At 38.0% G+C, this 19,922-nt stretch overlaps 2 protein-coding genes across 5 annotated transcripts; one reads left to right on the top strand and one right to left on the bottom strand.

The window, feature by feature from the left end:
* Window positions 1-559: 559 nt before the first annotated feature.
* Window positions 560-1,714, top strand: LOC114714016 (ethylene-responsive transcription factor ESR2-like). The gene has a single exon (XM_028898715.1). It carries the CDS (start codon window positions 560-562, stop codon window positions 1,712-1,714), a length of 1,155 nt encoding a protein of 384 aa, XP_028754548.1.
* A 9,091-nt stretch (window positions 1,715-10,805) lies between these two features.
* LOC114714010 (cell wall integrity and stress response component 1) lies at window positions 10,806-12,930 on the bottom strand. 4 transcript variants are annotated; one of them, XR_003737404.1, is made up of 5 exons: window positions 12,697-12,930; window positions 11,838-12,603; window positions 11,634-11,743; window positions 11,436-11,502; window positions 10,806-11,295 (listed from the first exon to the last, which is right to left on the bottom strand). XR_003737404.1 is itself a non-coding variant. In XM_028898709.1 (2 exons), exons 1-2 carry the CDS (start codon window positions 12,848-12,850, stop codon window positions 12,074-12,076), a joined length of 684 nt encoding a protein of 227 aa, XP_028754542.1. In that variant the 5' UTR covers window positions 12,851-12,930; the 3' UTR covers window positions 10,815-12,073. The 4 variants fall into 4 exon arrangements, 1 of the variants encoding a protein (XP_028754542.1); XR_003737403.1 differs by having other exon boundaries at window positions 10,806-11,278; XR_003737402.1 differs by having other exon boundaries at window positions 10,806-11,502.
* Window positions 12,931-19,922: the final 6,992 nt, after the last annotated feature.

Genomic DNA, 19,922 nt, shown 5'->3' with positions numbered 1-19,922 from the left:
TTTTATATCATATGATTTTTACAATAATACAGATTATTATAAGGAATAAACCGTATAACACTAAGGTAAAAAAGAAACCATATCACGTTTATATTTAAATACTTTACATGTATGGTACCCTTCTTTTATTAGTTATAAATAGCAATAATAACATAACCTTTCAAATCAATCACTATCCTAATATCCCCCTCACAACAAAGGTGTTTGTAGAGGTGGCTCTAGCTAGGATCCCAATTGCAACACACTAGTATATTGGGCACATTTTTCAGACGTTGGAATTAATGAAGATAGTTCATTTAAAACAAAACGAAATAGAATTTAATTACAGCTTTAAAAAAATAGTTAGATATGAAGGCTAGGGAAAAATGTTATTTATGTTTTTGGTGCTTGGGAAAAAAAAATCCCTGGCTCTGATTATCTGTCATGCGGCCAAGGGAGCTCAGTGTTCCTCTATAAATAATGCTGATACGAAAGCTTCTGAACTGATAAATTCTAATCAATTTCCTCGTAGTCTGCTGATTCCATTCGTTCGAGCGGTTCTTTCTTCGCCAATCCTATCATGGAAGAAGCACTCAGGAGGCTTAACGGGTTGGCCCCGATTCCCGAACCCGACCCACATGACTCTATCTCCGAGCCCTCGAAGAAGTGCCCAACCACCACCACCGCCAAGAGGACGGTCAGAGAAAACGGCGGCACAATGAGGTACCGCGGCGTTCGGCGCAGGCCCTGGGGCCGTTACGCGGCGGAGATAAGAGACCCTCAGTCCAAGGAGCGACGGTGGCTCGGCACTTTCGACACAGCGGAGGAAGCTGCATGCGCCTATGACTGCGCCGCCCGAGCCATGCGTGGCCTCAAAGCGCGCACCAATTTCGTTTACCCGACTTCACCGCCTCCCTCTGCAACCACCGAACATCTTTTCCCTCATTTTGCCTTCCCCAAACAATCGCACAATCAAATGACCAAAAACCTGAACCCTCATAACCGCCCTTTAGGGTGGCCTACTTCTAGCTCTAACTCTCACGTCACTGATTTTTCTTCTCCTGCTAATTCTTCTCTGAACATGTTTCTGTTTCGTGACTACCTTAACTCTGCTTCTAATCCATCTTTGGTTACTTCTGCTCAGCAACTTTACAACCCCGTGAACAAGATCACATGTTCATGTTCTGGTTCCTCGTCTTCCACATCTTTACCTTCTAGTTCTGTTCCAGGCTGCTGTGTCGTGAATTCTGCTGGCGGGGATATGGAGGATGCCAAAATTACTGAAGCTGATGAAGAATCTGAATTCTTTCCCAGAGAGCATTCAGACTCTGGATTGTTGGAAGAGATAGTGCATAAGTTCTTACCAAAATCAAAGCCCAACCAGCAGTCGGAGGTTCGCGTTAAAGAGGAGACTCTGTCTCTGTCGACGGCACAGTTGCTTCCTCCTCAGCCAGTGTATGATCATGGCATGTTCACTTCCGCTACTTCTCTGTGCTATGAAAGTCTTGGCAATAAGGAGGTGACCAGGGCTGAGAATTATGATGTTACTTCCGACCACCGAGGTTTCCCCATGCAGCAGTTTGACAGTTTTCAGAATGGTTACAGCACTGGACAAGGCTTGCCTCGTAGAAGCGACCTTCACTTGATGAACGGTGCAGGGTACTCCATCATGGAAGATATTTTCCAGTATCCAGAGCTTCTCAATGAATTTGTAGCTAGGATACAAAACGCTTAATTGTAGTTTCATTTCTGTGTAAAATGTTGCTAGTTAAGTGCTGAGCAATTCAAGGAATCACAGTGATCTAGGGTGACCTGCATGTGTGTTGATTCCTTTCTATGTTAGGGTTTTTCTTGTTGGTAATATCAACTGGGTTAGGTCGTCCTAAAAACTCGACTATGTACTCTTCTGCATCCTCCTTTTGGGAAGCAGTTTCATTTAGAAAGTTATGAGCTTTTGCTATCTTATAATTAGCTTCTGGTAAAGCATGCAATTCTGCCTTTGGACTTCATACTATACCGTATGCCTTTTTTATGTTCGTATGCTTCGGATGGGTAGGGGAACACTAGAGGGAATCATGAGAAGGACGTGTTCGGAGGGAAGTGGGGGAAATCTTTGTGAACATGTTGTGCTCAATTGGGAACTTTGCGCGTTGACTTTGGAACTCAAAAAGTTTGTGTCTGTTTGCTGCATACTTTTGATCTGCTGCGCCATATATGTGTGTTTGTGTATATGTTCTTCTTTTTCGCTTGAATATGGTGATTTTGGTTCAAGTAATACCCAGGTTGTGCTGTCGTTTTCTCCTTTTTCTTCTTGGTGTTTGTTGCTATGTGTGGGATTTTGATCAAAACCACTAAAGTAAAAGTGAGAACTGAAAAGGCCAAAACCCTAGCGACTAGCACGAGTATGGTATTGGGGAAGGTGTACTCACTGGTGGAAAAGGCAAGCTGAAGCTGCCAGGGTGAAGATTTTCAGCTAAACGACAAAACAGTAAACCCACCGCAAGCCAAGTATTTTATTTCGATATAGAATTTGCTCTCGCCTGGATCTGTTTCAGGTAATAATAACACTGATCATATGTTACTAATTAACAGCTGCATTTTGTGTTACGAGTCAATGAACAAATTAAATTGCTTGCATGTGATGTAGCAGTAGATGCCTCTTGAATATTGAAGTTCTACTCTTTGGTCAATAATGAAAGTTAGGTCATGAACTTCTACTAATGTTTTCGAGTGGGCTATTAGGCCTCTGCGGCTACAAATCAAAGTACAAGATATGGGGTTATACCGTTCAGGGCGTTGAGTCTGTGATGGTATGTGATACATATATATCTATTTGTATGAGCTGTTAATTAATCAGCTCAACTTTGCATTAAAAGTTTGGGAAGGATGATATAATTGACGTAAGGGTTTGTTGAAAAGATTGTAAGCTAATTAATTGTTTGAGAAGATAATAAGCTAATTAAATGTTTGTATAAATACATGGCTGCGAGGAAGCCTCTTGCGTCACCCATATCGGCTGTCTACGAACTCTAGATGGCAAGTGAGCCAAGTTAACTGAAAGTCATTAACCCTTGAAAACGAGTTGATGAATGCCATAGCAAACTTTTAGAGGGGCTTTTTCTTTTTAAAAGGAAAAACAAAATTCCCTTCCCTTGTTTAACTTTTTATGATTAAAACAAAACGCATTTAGAGTGTTGCGTTGATTCTTAAAGGACTTCAGGTTTTTCCTTCCTTTCGTTGTAACCAAAATTAACTTTTAATAGGTTGAATTGAGTTTTTAATTAACTCTATATTTATGACTAAGGCGAAAAAAAGTTTACTTTTTCTTTTATTTTCATCTAAAGCATGAAACATGAATGTCTTGTATATAGCTAGGCGATTATTAAACCAAAACCCAATTAATAAGTATTACTTCCATATAATTACAAAATAGATCTACTAATATTTATTCATTTTCGGGAAAATAGTAGAAAAGAATTAACGTGACTAGCTAGGTATAAAATTTGTATTCTATATTTATAGAAGTTTGTTTGTTTCCTCATCTCTTTGTATAATGCATATGAATTCATTCTTCTTTTTTGCGAGTAAGACTAGGATTACACATTTAGTGCACGTTAATTAACTTTAACACACCAAAGTATACATGTTGTGTGCGTGCGTAAATTACTGTGATCATGATCTTAAATTATCAGTGAATTTAAACTCTCCAGTAAATACAACATACAGTTGTCGATCAACGCAATACAGATGCGTTAATCTCTTTAATTTCTATATTAACCCCCCCGGGGGAAACAAAACAAGTAGCACGGTAGATTCAGATTAAGGGTCCAAAGCTTATAATCAATCTCCTTAAATTTATATATATATATATATATATATTGAAAAAAGCGTCATAAACCGCAGGTTGAATTATGTATATTGCTATGTTTTGAGATAAAAAACTTATGGGCGCACAACACAGTATCATATCTACATATGTGTGTGCGTGTGCAAAGCCCTCAGATAATAGATATATTAGAACTTGTATTAACTGGAAATTTGTGACCCATTTCGTATCATACAAATGCAGTTTAAAACTCATTTCATCAAACAAATTAGATACAGTTTAAAACTCAAACATTTGGATTTATAGGATAAGATGAATATTATAGCATGCAGCACTTGCATGCGAGGGAAAAAGGAACAACAAAACAGCTTTAATTTAATTCTGAGATATATATGCGTGCCTGGCAACACGTCTGTGACAGTGGGTTGCTGAGCCATTTGTCTCCCTAGCTATCTATAACACACTACATATGTATTAATTCCTCTTTCATTAATTAATTAATTAATTCCCTTCCTGTTCTTCTTCTTCTCAAATCTAAAATCTTCTCTGTCTTTTCCTTTTCTTTTCCGAAACCCTCGCTACTAAAGCTCCCTCTGCGTCTGGGTTTTGTCCCCAGACCCAGCCACCAGCTTTTGCTGTTTCTGGCAAAAACCATATGCTTCGACCTCACGTATCTACCTACACATTACATCCTCATTCCTCTCTCACACAAACTTGCTTTCAAGTTTCGAGCTCTCATCAGCTCAAAGCAATGGCCCTGCAATATCAACCATTCCCCATGTCAACGCATTATTCCTTGTCTGACACATACGTACACCCAACCTTCTTCTTTTCTTTATTACTTCAAAGTTAAAAACCCTAGCTCACTATTAACCCCAAAGCCCTAGCCAATTAGCCACCTCCTTTGTACATAAAGAAACCCACAGTTCCATCATTAATTAATTCTAGTGTAGCTGCACCCCCGGGAGGAGGGATCTTTGCTTTCCAAACTTCACCTGCGTTTTGATTCACGTTTTTCTCTATAGTTAATTACGAATAGTATAATGTTGTAATGTATAATTGATGCTATTCATCGACATGTGGCAAGGGGACACACACACACACATATATGTAGAAGAGGTTAATAATATAGTTATATAGTAAATTTTAGATTATTTATTGAACCTTTCATTCATTAAAAAGAAGCAGGAGTGGTCCAATAGCCTAAAAATAAATATATTCACTCTATTCTTCAGTTCTTTTAAGACCATGCTGGTTCTTAAGCAACACCGTCACTATCTTTTGAAAAGTCATATAACTTAAAGATTTGCTTTTTATTAAGTTAACAATATGTAATGAATATACATAGCTCTCGCAGTATTTACCACAAATAAACGAGACAATAGTATTATTGAATTGAATCCAATAAGTCCATGAATCTGTGTTGCTTAATTAGCTGTAACATAATTAAATTATTTAATTTAATGATTATAATTGATGAAGAACGTCCGTAAAGAAAGCTAGTAATATCTAGGGGAGATATATATAGCAAAAGCTGAAATTCGGTTGCAGCCAGCACAGTAAAAGGTTATTAGTAGCTTCTTCAACACAATAATTAATGGATTCTCAAAGTAGTTAATTAAATTCCAAATTCCGGTAAACCGTCAGTGTGACGAACTAATTAATATTAATTAAATTGTGGGTTATGATGGATCATAAATCAGGGCTGAAATGTCATATTATAGTGTTGACATGCATGTGTTGGTCCACGTGTGCAGGGTCTGATTCTGATACTCCATTGGCCACTCATGTCAACTTTTGCCTGACTTGTAACTTCTCGACTCGTAGGGCCTCTTTTCATTCCCTTAGGGCTAATGAGAAAAAGCAAATATAACTTTTGTGTATGCGCGCATGTGGACATATATAGATACACGCTCACACAAAAGCATACTGCTTAGCACAGAAGGCAGAGCTTGTTTTTTTTTTTTTGTATGAAACGTGCATGGTGGTAGCTGCCTCTTTTATACCAGAGCTATGGTAGGCTTCTGATAAGCTTCAAATATATTGCGGCTACTCCGTGCCACCACTAGTTGACTTTAGTTGAATAATTAACTACTTTTCATTCCATTATCATTATCATTATTACCGTGATGATAATTATTAGTACTTCTATATTATTAAAGTTGGTTTCGTATAGTATCGAACAGTTTTAGATTAGACAAGATGCCGCTTGGCATGTGGAATTAAGAGACGTAAGCCTTGATGTTACGGCAATTCATAGTATCATCTCGTTTCTTTCTAACTTTCCTTTTTGACAAGAAGTTCAATATAATAATATAACAGATAAAAAGGAAACGTGACAGTACCGTAGGTTTAAACACATACTGTCCATAAGGTAACTGAAATAAAATTATCTGCTTCCTTAGAGATGTTTTGCGTAAAAGATTCGAGAAATCAGATCCAGTATCAGCAAGAGAGCCGGCCATTTGAATTAGAGGAGAATTGAAAACCTTTCTTTACTGATCACCAGTCTCCATCTGCACTTTGGCTCCAAATCAATCTGTCAGGCTAGTGATTGAAAGACGAGAATTTCCTTTGTTGCATATCACAGTCACAAAGTTCTTGAATTAATTAAAGGCTTGCTTTAGATTCTGAAGACCCATCAAGAGGGATTGTGTAACATTGAATCTGAAACCTTTCGGATGTTCAAACTATCAGCTATATATGAATGAATATGATAACTTTCAACTGACATAAATGGTCCAAATTTATTTAGAATGTTTCTTTTTTTTGGCAAACGTTTGGAATTTTTTTTTTATGCAAGGAATTTTTATTTTTATTTTTAATGAACATAATACTTTGATAATAGATTGCACAGCAAATAAGAATTTTAATAAATCGTGTTTATATTAAATTGAATTAATTAATCGAACGTAGCTTCCTTGTTTCTTAACTTCTAGATGTTTGATTATTCTACTCCTGGTTTTTAATATAAGAACTAATTTGACTTTAATTCATTTTTTTCTCATATTTATCTATTTTTTCTAAGATAGTCCTTCTAGTAATTACATATGTTAAATGTTTTATTAAATAGTAGTTTTAGTTATGCACTTATTTATTATAAATAATTTACTTAAAAGTTTCTTTAATCTACTTAAATTAATCAATTAGTTTTTATATTAAAATCATGAGAGGAGGAAATATACAAGTTTTGCTCATGAATCTCATTTTGAGTCTTCAAGATGGAACACACCTTTAATATGAACATGTACTAATGAAAGGAGTAGAAAGAAAAGATTAATTGATCAAGTGATTACTAAACATTAACTTCATCGTGATGTTAACTTACCATGTGCCTAAAGGGGGAAAAAAGAATGTAGAATAGCTAACAGCCTAGCACCACAATTTGACCAGTGGATATGAACGTGAGCTTCATTAATTAGAGAGATATGAAAATGAAAGAGGATCTTGCGTCTTTCCTTCAAATATGGGAAGGAGGGAATTCTTGGGGGCTACCTATTTAGGACTATGGATTAGCATGGGCCTACCTAACCCTTTTCCACATAATTCACCCATTGACTTAATTTCCCTCCGCTAAATCAAAATCACCATTTATTACCACTATGGTTTTTTTTTTGGCTCTTAACTCTGTATATAAATGAGGGGTATCTATCTTTTATGCTCACACACACACACATGTATGATGTATGTATATGTCCCCAATAATATGCTCACCCAATTTTTATTTCATTTTTTGACCAATACCACCCAAGTTTTATTAAGATTGAGGAAAACTGTTAAAAGTGAAAGAAGTTATTGATTGATTGGAAAATCAAGAGCTTCCAAAACTTCCCCTATTACTTACTCTATGAATTCACGTGCCATTTAAAGAATCCCGAGCTCAAAAATCAAAGGGTATTTTTTTAATAAAAAAAAGTAATTAATACCCAAGAAAATTCACACGAGTTTTTTAATACTTGGGATTAAAAAGGTTTATAAAATAGATTTTATAATCAGAAGAAACAAAACAACTAGCTTTGAAATGAACACCTTCCCAGATTGATATGAATCTCCACTAAAGAAAATGTTAACGTTTAGTGACTGATAGTACCTTGAATATAATTGTTTCGGATAAGAAAATCTTTGTCTAATGTTAAAAACAAAACTTCCGGGCAGGTCATTTATTTTTGTAGCCCTTCGCGAATTTGGTCATATTTCCAAGTTGCCAGCGAGTTTGATCGTCTAAGCTATCCAGCTATTGGTATTTTTCAAACCACACTGGACTCATTTATTTATGTTTTATTATATAGCATTTCACTGCAAAATAACGGGGAAAAAATAATTCTTTTATGCTCGATTTATACCTTTTGGGAAAAAAAAAATTTGTACGGATAGTAAAGTACCGCTGGCAAAAGGGGGAAAATGGAATAGTAAAGTAACAAGATGCACTTGTTTTTGCTAGGCACAAATAATCTCCCATTAAAGAGAATCTTATTCAGGGTATTGTCAAGTGTTAAATGTGAGAAATTTTCTCAATAGGAATTCAAATTTTAATTTGCTATATGATGAAGAGTTAACTTTTTTTACAGGACACCATGAAGCCAAATTTCATCGTCTGCCCTGGCCCTGGGGTCCAAAAAACGAAAAGGTGCCATGGCCAAATTTTTTTTTTTTGGGTAGGCACAGTTCTTTTTTTATTAGAGATAATCTTATTTCAGGCACTGTCAAACATTAAATATGAACATATCTCCTAACAAGAATTCAAATTTTAATTTATCATGTGGTAGGAGACTAATTTTTTTTTGTTAGATCTAACTCCGTTAGTTGTAATGGCTAATTAATAAAGGATGGCTCAGCTCCTTTCAACTAATGTTCTTCATCGTTGGTGTTCCTATTATTAATAAGGGCCCAACTGAAAATTAAAGTCCATAGGCTTCGAACCACTTTAACGAAGAGAAATGAAAATTGTTTCCGACTGACACCGATGGGCCCAAATAATCACATCGAGTTCGAAGCTAAACTTTTTGTTTTTTTGTTTTTTTGCACAACTCTATTAAAAAATTGTCCAAATTATTGCAGGGGGACCTTAAGTGCTCAAAGCCTTTATTTAAAATTGGAATTTCAAATGGTGTATACAGCTTAAATCCTTTTTTCTCTTTTTATTTGGGAGGCGGCTTCCCTCTAGAAAAGCAGAGGCTTAATTAGAATACATGTGATCGTAATAAACGCAAACGATTCATTGTACGGCAAACCACAACCATATCTTGAGAATTATAAATTTATAATACTAGTATGAAACTTGCGCTTACCAGTCGTGGGTTGTTCACTGATGTAGATTACACATTTTCTTTAAATTTTTGTGATATGAACACTCTCACAGTTTTGTAGGTCATATTTCTTGATGCCAATTTCCATATTATTATATATTTACGTTTCCTCAGTGACTGAATTCTTTCTTTTCTCTTCCTTTTTTTTTTTTTTTAGTTATGTATAAATATCCTCCTAACAAAAGCAACTGAGAGATTTGAGTTTTGAACTTGAGTCCACCATTAGATAGGCTTGTTTGCTGAGACACATTTACGCAACAAGAAGCTATAATGGATTGCTTCTGCTCAACATTGACAATTCAAGTCATGGTCACAATATTTCTTTTATTATCACTCAAAAATAATTACCACCTTCAATCTTTAATATAAAAGTTAATTTGACATTCCATTTGACCATAAATATAAAATCCTAATTCATTTTATTTCTCATATTTATCTATTTTTATCAAGATAGTCATTTTAATAGTTGCACATATTAAAGATTTTATTAAATAGAATTTCTAGCTAATACACATAATTAACAAGGGTATTTTAATGAAGGCAACATTTATTTATCATAAATAATTAATTTAACTAATTTTATTAATGTTTTTAAATTAGTTAAATGCATTCTATGGATTTGGACTCCTGATCGCTATTGTCACCCCGCATCATGAATATATCTTGTGGCCATGACTTGAACTGGTCAGCCTTCAAAAATGTGCATGAGAGAAATGCACAGTTCACATGCCATGATGCCAATCTTCACGTCCATCTAAGACGTGATTTGAGCCAGAGAAAAGAGCTCTTGAAGAAGTGATATTTGATGTTTATTCACCAGGGCAGAGCAATATTCAACGCACTAAGGAGTTATGATTAAAATTGAGGATCGAGTACCAACGTAGGTACGTGGAAAACGGTGGGAGGTGTGGTCTCGTGTCACCATGTGGGATGATGAAGTGAGAAGATAAGGATAAAGAAGTTGACCAGTGGCGGGACACCTCAGGCCAACCAAAAAATTGTTCATCTTCAAACTCAATACAGTTACGTATTCTGGGGAACTTGGTGGACTGTGTTGCTAGTAATGGTCTGGGTGATTTTAATATCATCATGGTTTGATATATAACAGCTCCGTAAGCTTGCGAATTGCGATCAGGTTTAACTTCAGTGAAAACTGACGAAGAAAAGATGCAAAAAGGGAGGGCAAGAAAGAAACAATTGCCTTGATATTTTGCAAGTTTATTTGGGCAGATGAAGATAATTCCTTAACATCGTCCTTTCTAAAATCTTATCTGCTGAAGATATTTCTGTTTGTTGGGACCAAGCATCTAATATTCTCAAATGACCGGAAATTTAATCCTGTAATGTCTTTCTCTATTTGTTTGTTGCTATTCATCGTCTCCATGAGTAGAATTGTGGCATTATTTGGGGCAAGCGGTTGTAATACCCATCTCCCACGAGTCATTTTCCCACTCACCCCATCATCCATTAATGTTAGCTTGTAATTCAACAGCGACTCCACAATTGAACCATGGCCAAGCATTGTGTCTTTTCTTTATCAGATTCGCTTCATTCTGGTAAATGCTGGGTAGACTCCAATCTTATATTGCAATTTATTTATTTATTTCCTATTGAAGGCCATAATGACAGGGAAGGCACATGGTGGGGTGGGACAAGACATCCTTGAACCATCCTCCAGAAGATAACAACAAAAATTAACTCACTTTCTCAATTTGTTCGGCTTTTATTTAGAATGTTAATTAATAAATTTTGGGTCCTTTAGAGAATTAGGTGTGTGAGGATTTCACATCTTTCCAAGATTCAGAAAGCGAGGGGAATCTTGGCTTTGAATATTACATTAGTGGAGGTCTTTTTGCCATATCTGTTTGGAGAAGCCACAAGCACAATCCCTTCATTATTAAGGTTCTTTCACTGTTTCTTTTTATAGCTTTTGCATTTATTCTTGTTAATTAATCAGGTTGCTCTGTTGAAGCTTAATGTTCCTACTATTCTGTGATGGTTTTCCATTATCAGTTCATGTAATGCACCTCTCGGATATTCTATAAACAAAAATATCCACTACAAAGGTGCTTCAAGATAGAGGTCCTGGTCCCCATGTCAAGGTTCTTCTCAGCTTGATTCACATCCCCCTGTTTGATGGGACTTCACAGCGGCATTTGAATTTAATCTGCCCCATATCCAAATCTAAAATTGATCATCATCATTAGCTACCCAAATGTATTGAACAGATAAATCAGCGAAACCGCACGAGTAATGGTAGCTATCAAATCTACTATCTGGTCAGAATTTTCTGGGAAAAGAAATTTAGTTGTGTAGGTACTTACAGTGGCAGTCTCCAAAATCCATCTCGAGAGAGTCCTGGCCGTGCCTTCCTGATTATTTTGGTTGAACCTGCAAACGGAAGAGTATATTATTCATAGGATCGGAAGAGTATATTATTCATATGATATATTGATATAACATTTTTTGTATCAATAAACTCAGGAAGAAAAGACAAATGACAAAAAAGATAAGGGCATCACCAAAGCAAATGGAATTGGGGTCACCAAACATTGAAGCGCACAGTGAGAACAAAAGGATGACGGGGCAAACACTGGCAGGATTGTTGGAACTGCGAAAACGAGGACCCAACCTTCATGGAAGCAGTTTGGCAACGGAATTAACTTCCCAGGAAGACCCAAAAAAACCAAAATAAATCACACCCACAGGGAGGGAAAAATACTCACCATCATATATTTGCAACCAAAACGAAAAATGGACTGAAAATTCATCAACGATGAAGTATCACTGAGCTAATACGGCAATCCTTTTAAACGATTTATAGTTTCATATACATCATATATCTCGGAATATTTTTCAATGGAATATGTATGACTTTTAAACTCTTTCGCCTTTTCTTGTTCGTTTCTATTATGAGATCTGCTTCTCATGTTCATAGGTCCATGTGTAAATTACTCCAGCACTATTGCCAATGGTTCCCGTTGTGGATAAGGTAAATGTGGCCAGAGTTTCTCCGAGCATGATAGGCACAGTGAGGAAGCGGAATATTCATCCCAGAAGACTTTCCTCTGCAAATTGGACAGGCCCTCATCGGCGCCGACACGGAGCGGAAGCACCGGTCCGCCGTGGCCGGCATCACCGGATACCTCCGGCTGGAATCAAGATTGGAGCAACCACAAGCAGCAGTAAGACTGCGAGATGAAGATGACGACGACGAAGACGACGTAGATGAGGATGATTTGGACAAAGACAACGACGAGGACGAGGAGGAGGAAGAAGAGCAGGAAACCTTGCTCAATGATTTTGGCGGTGAAAGGAAGGCTCTGATCTTTAAAGCGGAGGACGGCGACGCAACACGATCATACTCCTCGATGAGGTTAGCTAGATCTTCGTCGGAGGTGATAGAGACCAGAGCATCAAGATCTTCCGCCGGCAATTGACAACGGAGGCTAACAGGTGAGCCGCACAAGTCCCCCATCTTCAACAACAGCTCTGTAACACGCCAAACACCAACACAATCTCACTCTCAGTTGATCATCCAAACAGATGAAAGTGAAACTGACTTATAGAAGAAAGAGAACTGACCGGAGAAACAGATGGAGCGGGGGGCGGAGAGAACACGAGTGTGGCCGCCGAGATAACGGAGCTTGCCGTCGGGATAGCGAGGGAGGATTTTGCCGCCGTAGCTGCATAGGAATTTGATGGTGGATTTGGGAGAGTGTGGTGCGACGGCGACCATGGCCGATTCGGGTTGAGATAAGAGAGAAGAGGGGCCCAGTTTCGGATCGAGAGATGAGAAAGAAGATTTTTCACAAGGCCCGCTCTGCTAGTCCACCGCTAGTCCCCTTCGCCCCATATTTATAGAGATTTATGGGACTTACGTCAGTTTGATTCCCAGAATCCCAGTTAATCAGGAGCAATGGATCCCCGTGGTAAAAATAAGAGAAACAGTAGAAGAGTTTAACGCCGGATTTTTTTTTTTTTCTGAGAGAAGAAAATAATTACCGCTTTAGTATGTGCACATTTTTTTTTTCATACAATTAAAATGGAATGAGAATGTTTCCACCTAGCCTCTCTTCACTTCTTATTTCTATCAGTGGATGTTGATCAAATAATTGAGATTCAATATATTATACCAATATCATTATAATATTAATTAAATAATAAATATATATAAGCCGTTGGAAGTTAATCTTCATACTCCTCCGGTCCTAATTATAAGACCCAATTGACTTATTTGATAAGATTAAGGAAATAAGTTAAATTGGTTATTTATAATAAATAGTGTTGTTATTCCTCCTAAATTCCTTGCTAATTAAGTATCATTGGCTAAACTATCATTATTAAAAGGATTATCTTGGAAAAAAATGCATAAATATAAAAGAGAAAATGGATTGGGTCTTATAATTAGGACCAAATAAAAGTCAAATTGGGTCTTATAATAAGGACCGGAGGAGTATATCATTTTGGTATATTTTTATTGAAATATTTATATGTTTTTAATTTTTCATTCCCTGCAGTCTGCACTTCTCAACGGTGTAAGTTAAACTTATTTATATGTATTTTTTAATTAATTATAATAATATTTGTATAATATATTAAAGGGTTAATGTAATATTTGATCTCTTAAGTTTGTTCTCATTTTGGTATTTGTCCCTCAAATTTCAAACAATAGGTTTTGGTTTCTCAAAAGGCAAAATAGTCTAATTTTTTATTAGATTATAGATACTATTATTTTAAATAAAATAATTTGAGAGATTAAAACCTATTATTTAAAATTTAAGGGACTAAAACCAAAACGAAGACAAATTTAAAAGAGTCAAGTGTGTATTAACCCTGTATTAAATCTTAATTGTCGGGTATTAATCTAGGACATGGAGAGAAAGCTAAGCAGAAAAATTCCTCTCCCGATCAAAACACTAATATACACGAACATATTAATGATACACTCAAGTTTAAGATTTCATCCAAACATAGTAAGTGGTAGCGCTGCAATTAGAACAAATTCCCATTAAAATATGTATAGGATTGTAAAAGTGATTTATTTTGTATATTTAAATAATTTTTTTAAAAAAATGAAATGATGAATAAAGTACGCAATCGTTATTTTTATAGCGCGTGTGTGTGATTTTAAAAATTAAAAAATCATGCCAAACTCATTCATAGAATGGTTTGTGCAACTACACAATAACAGAATGTTCTTTTTTTTTTTTTTTTTTTTTACAAAGGCAAGACTAAAGTCTGAAAATACAGGCACAAACACTTTCAAAAACTCTACATCTGTGGGTAATCCTTGATCAAAAATGGATACATCCCGGTGGGGGATGCTGTAGAACTCTAAATTCCTCCATCAGTTGGTGGGCCTCCCGCGCAAGGTAATCTGCGCATTTCATACTCTCCCTCGATGCATAGTGCACCTCAACCTCCCATTCTGAGTAGATCATGCTTCTAATTTTTCCTGATTTCGGATCCCAGTAGGTTATGATTTCCCTGGTCATGCATTATGAGGTTAATGGCTTCTATTGAATCTGTATATAGTTTGGCTTTTCGATGTGGAAGTGCTTGCAGATCTCTAGACCCGTCAAAATCGCCCAATACTTCAGCTGCTGTTGACGGGTTAGGTTGCAATTTCCTCTGGAAGCCCCCAATCCATTGGCCATGAGCATTTCTAATTAATCCTCCACACGCTGCTTGTCGATCTCCAAAAACTGATCCATCGACATCCAGCCGCATATAATCTTCGTCAGGCGGTTCCCATGTTAGGCTAGTCTTATTCATACTCTTGAATATCTCATGCTTATACTTCCCCGCCTCTGAATCCTCCATCATATGATGTAAACAAGCCTGACGGATGCTTGTCGGTTGAATTCTATTTCCATTCATGGCTCCACTACATCTGTTTTTCCATAGTAGCCAGCATATGTAGCAGAAGACTCGACTCCATGGCCACCTACTAAACTCCTTGTTTGCTAGTTCCTGTTTGAAATTAAAACGCAGCCAATCCTGTAAATCAGAAGACAGGAATTTAAAGAGAAACTCTGTCTTAATTACATTAACCCACACATTTCTAGCCATCTCACAATCCCTGAGTATATGTAACACCGTCTCTGCTCTTTGGCATCCGAACGGGCATTCTTCACTTACTCCAACCCCTCTGTGTGATCTGAGGGAGTTTGTGGGGAGTCTTTCATGAAGGACCAGCCAAAAGAAAAACTTAACTTTTTCCGGCACCGGAGTCTTCCATATCTTTTTCCACCAACAATTAATGATTTGTTCCCTCTGCATCATTGTATAAGCTGCTTTTACTGTAAATCTTCCATCATTACTTTCCCTCCAGACAAATCTATCTTCTTCTTCTCCCCCTGGGGGTTTGATTTGTTGAATAAACTCAATAATCCAAGAAGGTAGGAATCTTCTCCATTTCTGTACATCCCACTGTCCAGTGCTTGACACAAAAGAGCTTACTGTGGCTCTAGGGTTGATTTGGTGAATATTATTCTCCACATAATGGATCAATGGTTCTTTTATCGGTAACCATAAGTCCCACCACACATTTGTTGATTTCCCATCGTTTACCCGTCTTCCGATTCCCTGATGAAACTTCTCCCATACCGTCGTAATGCTTCTCCATATTACCGAGGAATTACTCTTCTTACTGATCAACGGGTATATATCGTTTCCACAATCATATTTAGCTCTTAAGCACTGCACCCATAGAGCTTCTGGTTTGGTGAGTATACCCCAACATAGCTTCATGATAAAAGCAATGTTTTGTTTAACAAGATCCTTGATACCCAATCCACCATGCTCCTTGTCTTGTTTTATTGTTTCCCATGAGATCAAGTGCATTTTCCTACCTGATGCCTGTTGGTTCCACAAAAATTTCCTACTGCTCTTCTCTAGTTCCTTTAAAACGCCTTTGGGGATTAGCATTGTTTGCATTAGATGACTAGGAATAGCTGCCATCACTGATTGTATCAACACAGTTCGACCGGCCATATTGAGCAGTCTGCTTTTCCATCCTGCCAATCTTTGTTGTGCTTTTTGTATTAACGGCAAAAAAACCGTTCTCGTCATCCTCTTATGAAGAAGTGGTACCCCCAGATATTTCCCGAGATCTACTGTTCTCCCAATTCCCAGTTGTTGGCAAAATTCTTGAGCTCTCTGCAACCCCACATTCCTGGAAAAGAAAGCCTTAGATTTGGTCAGATTAATTCGGTGTCCCGAGACCTTACAGAATTGTGTCATCACCCCTCTTATAGTCTCCATTTGCTCCGAAGTAGCTTCCCCAAACAAGATTAGGTCGTCTGCAAAAAAAAGATGTGAGATAAGAGGTCCCGACCGTTTGAATTTAATACCTCTCCAGCTTCCTTCATATACCATTTTTTTAATCTTCTGACCCAATCGTTCCATGCATAAGACAAAGAGATAAGGGCTAAGCGGATCTCCTTGCCTAAGCCCTCTAGATGGTTGAAAACCATTTGAATTTTTCCCGTTCCACAGGACCTGCATGGATGCAGAGGTAGTGCAAGCCATAATCCGGTCAATCATCTCTTCCTTCAAACCGATACTTTTTAAGGTAGACTCTAAAAATCCCCAATCTAGTCGGTCATATGCCTTCTCCATATCTACCTTGATTGCCACCCATCCCTTCTTTTTCTTCATCGTTCTCATCGTGTGGATGGCCTCCTGAGCTATGATCACATTATCACAACTTTGTCGCCCTGTAATAAAGCTACTTTGTTCCTGACTTACAAGTTGGTTCATGACACCTTTCAAACGATTAGCAATAATCTTCGTGATAATTTTGAAAATTACATTACACAACGAAATGGGACGGAAATCCTTTAGTGTCTCAGGTTTCTCCACTTTCGGTATAAGTACAATGTGTGTCTGATTAACTTCTTTAACCTTCTGAGGGTTATTCCAGGCTTCCTGTATAAATCCACAAACTTTTTGCCCGATTATATTCCACTGTGACTGGAAGAAGTGTGGTTGTAGACCATCCGGTCCCGGGGCTTTAAAGGCTCCCATCATAAAGGCTGCATTTTTTATCTCCACGTCACTTAGTTCCCTGTGTATGAACAGAACATCCTGCTGGTTCAAGGCTGGGAAATCTGCACACCATTCTGAAATCCTGTCACTATCCGTGTCCCTTGTATATAGGTTTCTAAAGAAATGTTCTGCCATGTCTTTTAACTGTTGTTGATCCGTTATCCAATTTCCAGTATCATCTTTTAATGCCCCCACTTGCTGTCTTCTTCTTTGTATGACTGCTGAAGCATGAAAAAATCGCGTGTTCCTGTCTCCCCACTGAAGCCATTTACATCTTGCTTTCTGAAACCAAAGGAGCTCTTCTTGTGTAGAAAGCTTTAGATATTCCTGCCATAGCTTTTTTTCTAACTTGAACAGTCCAGTTGACACCCTGTTTCTCCTTACCTTATCAATTCCTTCCAGTCTCCTCAAAATTTTATCTTTTCTTCTTGGGATGCTTTTGACTACTGTTGCATTCCAGTGACTTGCTTCCTGTTTAAACGAGGCTGCCCCTTCACTCCAATCCGCATTGTCCCATGATTTAGTGACAATATCAGAGAAGCCTTCTTCCAGAACCCAAGCCGGTTGATATTTGAATGGACGTTCCATATGCCTATTATCTTGATTGATTGTACCAGTGTTCACCACAAGGATTCGATGATCTGATTTGAACTTTAACCCATGCGTCACTTTGCTTTGAGGAAACGTCAGTTCCCATTCAACATTACCAAATGCCCAGTCAAGACGCTCCTTAACCCCCTTCCTTTCCCAAGTAAAATGTTCTCCTATAACAGGAATTTCCATTAAATTGCAGTTAGTTATACAATTCATGAAATTTCGCAAGGCTTGGCATGTAGGAGGACGTCCCCCTATCTTATCTTGTGGTTGTAGTAATGTATTGAAATCTCCTATTACAAGCCAAGCCTTATTAGTATGATCCGCTATTACTTTGAGGGATTGCCAAAGGTTCAGTCTCTTGGCCTCCGATGTCTCACCATATACAAATGTAATTACTAACTTCTCTTTAGTTGTTAAGTCCTGAATATCACAGTGAAGGAATTGAGTATTTGAACATATATACTCTACCATCAATTCGTAATCATTCCATAGTATCCAAATCCCCCCTGTATAACCAGACGCCTCAACTCTCATCCAGTTGGTGAAACCACACTTTCTTACCACCATTTCTGCTCTAGGACCACTTACTCTAGTCTCAAGAAGGCAGAGAATTTTTATGCCATATTTTCTTACCACATCTTTCACAATTCTCGGAAACACCTTATTCCCAGCTCCTCTACAGTTCCACGAAGCGATAATCATTAATAAGAGATTATTAAAATAAAGATGAATAAATCTCTTACTCAATCTCCAAGTTCGCAGTTTAAATTACCCTGTTCCGTCGGCCATGGCCGCTCCCGCACAGCATGAGTCTGTTCTACTGGGCCTCGATCATAAGAATCCTGGTCCCTGTTCTCACCTCCCCCTGGGTCATTATCACCCATTTCCTCTAATCTCCGTACTTCCTCTTGACTATGCGTTATGTGTAACTCCATTTCTGCGCTACCTCCATGCCCCATTCGAATCATTGTTTGACTTGATTCACTAGCATCCAGTAATGGCCTTGCGTCATTCCTACTTTGATTCTCTAATATAGGTATCACGCTGGACTCTCCCATTTCTTTTGTATTTGCTGGTCCAATCTCCTTGGGTCCTAAATCATGAATGTTTCCTTCCACACAAATGTGTTTTCGTTGGCCCACAATAGCCTTTCCTCCCTTGAGCCCATATACACGTTCGTGTTCTCCTACATTTTTAGTTCCTCTTGCTTCCATTGGTCCTTGGGCCTTGTTACTTATTTTTGGCCCATTAGAAATTGCTAATTCTTTCCCTCCCAACGACCTTGTCCTGTTTTTAGCGCTGGTCATCTTAACCTTCTGCTTCAAAATCGGTCCCTCCTTCCTAACTTTCTGCTGTCGGCTACTGTTCTCTAATAATATCTTCTGATCAGGTTCTTCCTTTTCCTGACTCAGATCTTCTATTCTTTCCTGTGCCATATCTTCCTCTGACATTCGGTCTTCCTCATCTGTCAGATCTTCTAACACTGTGAATCTGGTGCCCCGATTATCAATACTGCTTCCTCTGACATAGCTTGAGCCACTCCCATTCAGTCCTGCTGTCTTACTGTTCATGGATCTTCGAGCTCTCCCCGGACGACTTGCAATCATCCAGCTTCCAAACGCCTCAGCCCCTGCTGCTTGAGAAATTTCTGACGACGTGACTACACGCAACTGAGCATCTTCTGGATCTCTCTTAGTTCCCGAAATCGACGCCTTTGCTGGTCCTGATTCACTTGAATTCATTTTCTCCTCCGGTTGTGCTATCTTGAGTGACCATGGACAGTACTCCCGCCGATGCCCATACCGGCCGCAAGCAAAACAGATCAGGTGTAGCCCCTCATACTCCACATTGTATATGGAATTTGCTGCTATTATTCTCGGCACCAGCTTCTTCTGGAGATCGAGCTCTACACATACTCTTGCAAAGCGACCTCTCTCCACCCTTGAGATCTTAGCTGTGTTATCAGTTAACGTCCGTAAATCCACCTTGAGTGTTCTTCCAATTCTATCTCCCAATCTCGTTATGAATGTTTTGTTATAGCAGTGAAGGGGAATATTTGGAATTCTAATCCATGTTGCTATTCGCTTTAGAGGATTGTTATACGGATCAAAATGTGGCGTCCATCGTTGAACCAGTACGCTATGTTGCTGGACTACCCA

Source organism: Neltuma alba, unplaced genomic scaffold, assembly GCF_004799145.2.
Source record: "Neltuma alba isolate B1F8T4 unplaced genomic scaffold, ASM479914v2 tig00011483_pilon, whole genome shotgun sequence".
In the NCBI taxonomy this organism is placed as follows: Eukaryota; Viridiplantae; Streptophyta; class Magnoliopsida; order Fabales; family Fabaceae; genus Neltuma; species Neltuma alba.
Note: the sequence above shows the minus strand (reverse complement) of the source record. Positions and strands in the feature narration are given on the sequence as shown.

What these genes read in the sequence shown, in the direction of transcription:
- LOC114714016 (XM_028898715.1), top strand. Translation starts at nt 560, where the DNA reads ATGGAAGAAGCACTCAGGAGGCTTAACGGGTTGGCCCCGATTCCCGAA.
- LOC114714010 (XM_028898709.1), bottom strand. Translation starts at nt 12,850, where the DNA reads ATGGTCGCCGTCGCACCACACTCTCCCAAATCCACCATCAAATTCCTA. An exon ending in CCGCTCCATCTGTTTCTCCG is followed by an intron (nt 12,604 to 12,696) that starts GTCAGTTCTCTT and finishes GGCGTGTTACAG; the next exon opens with AGCTGTTGTTGAAGATGGGG.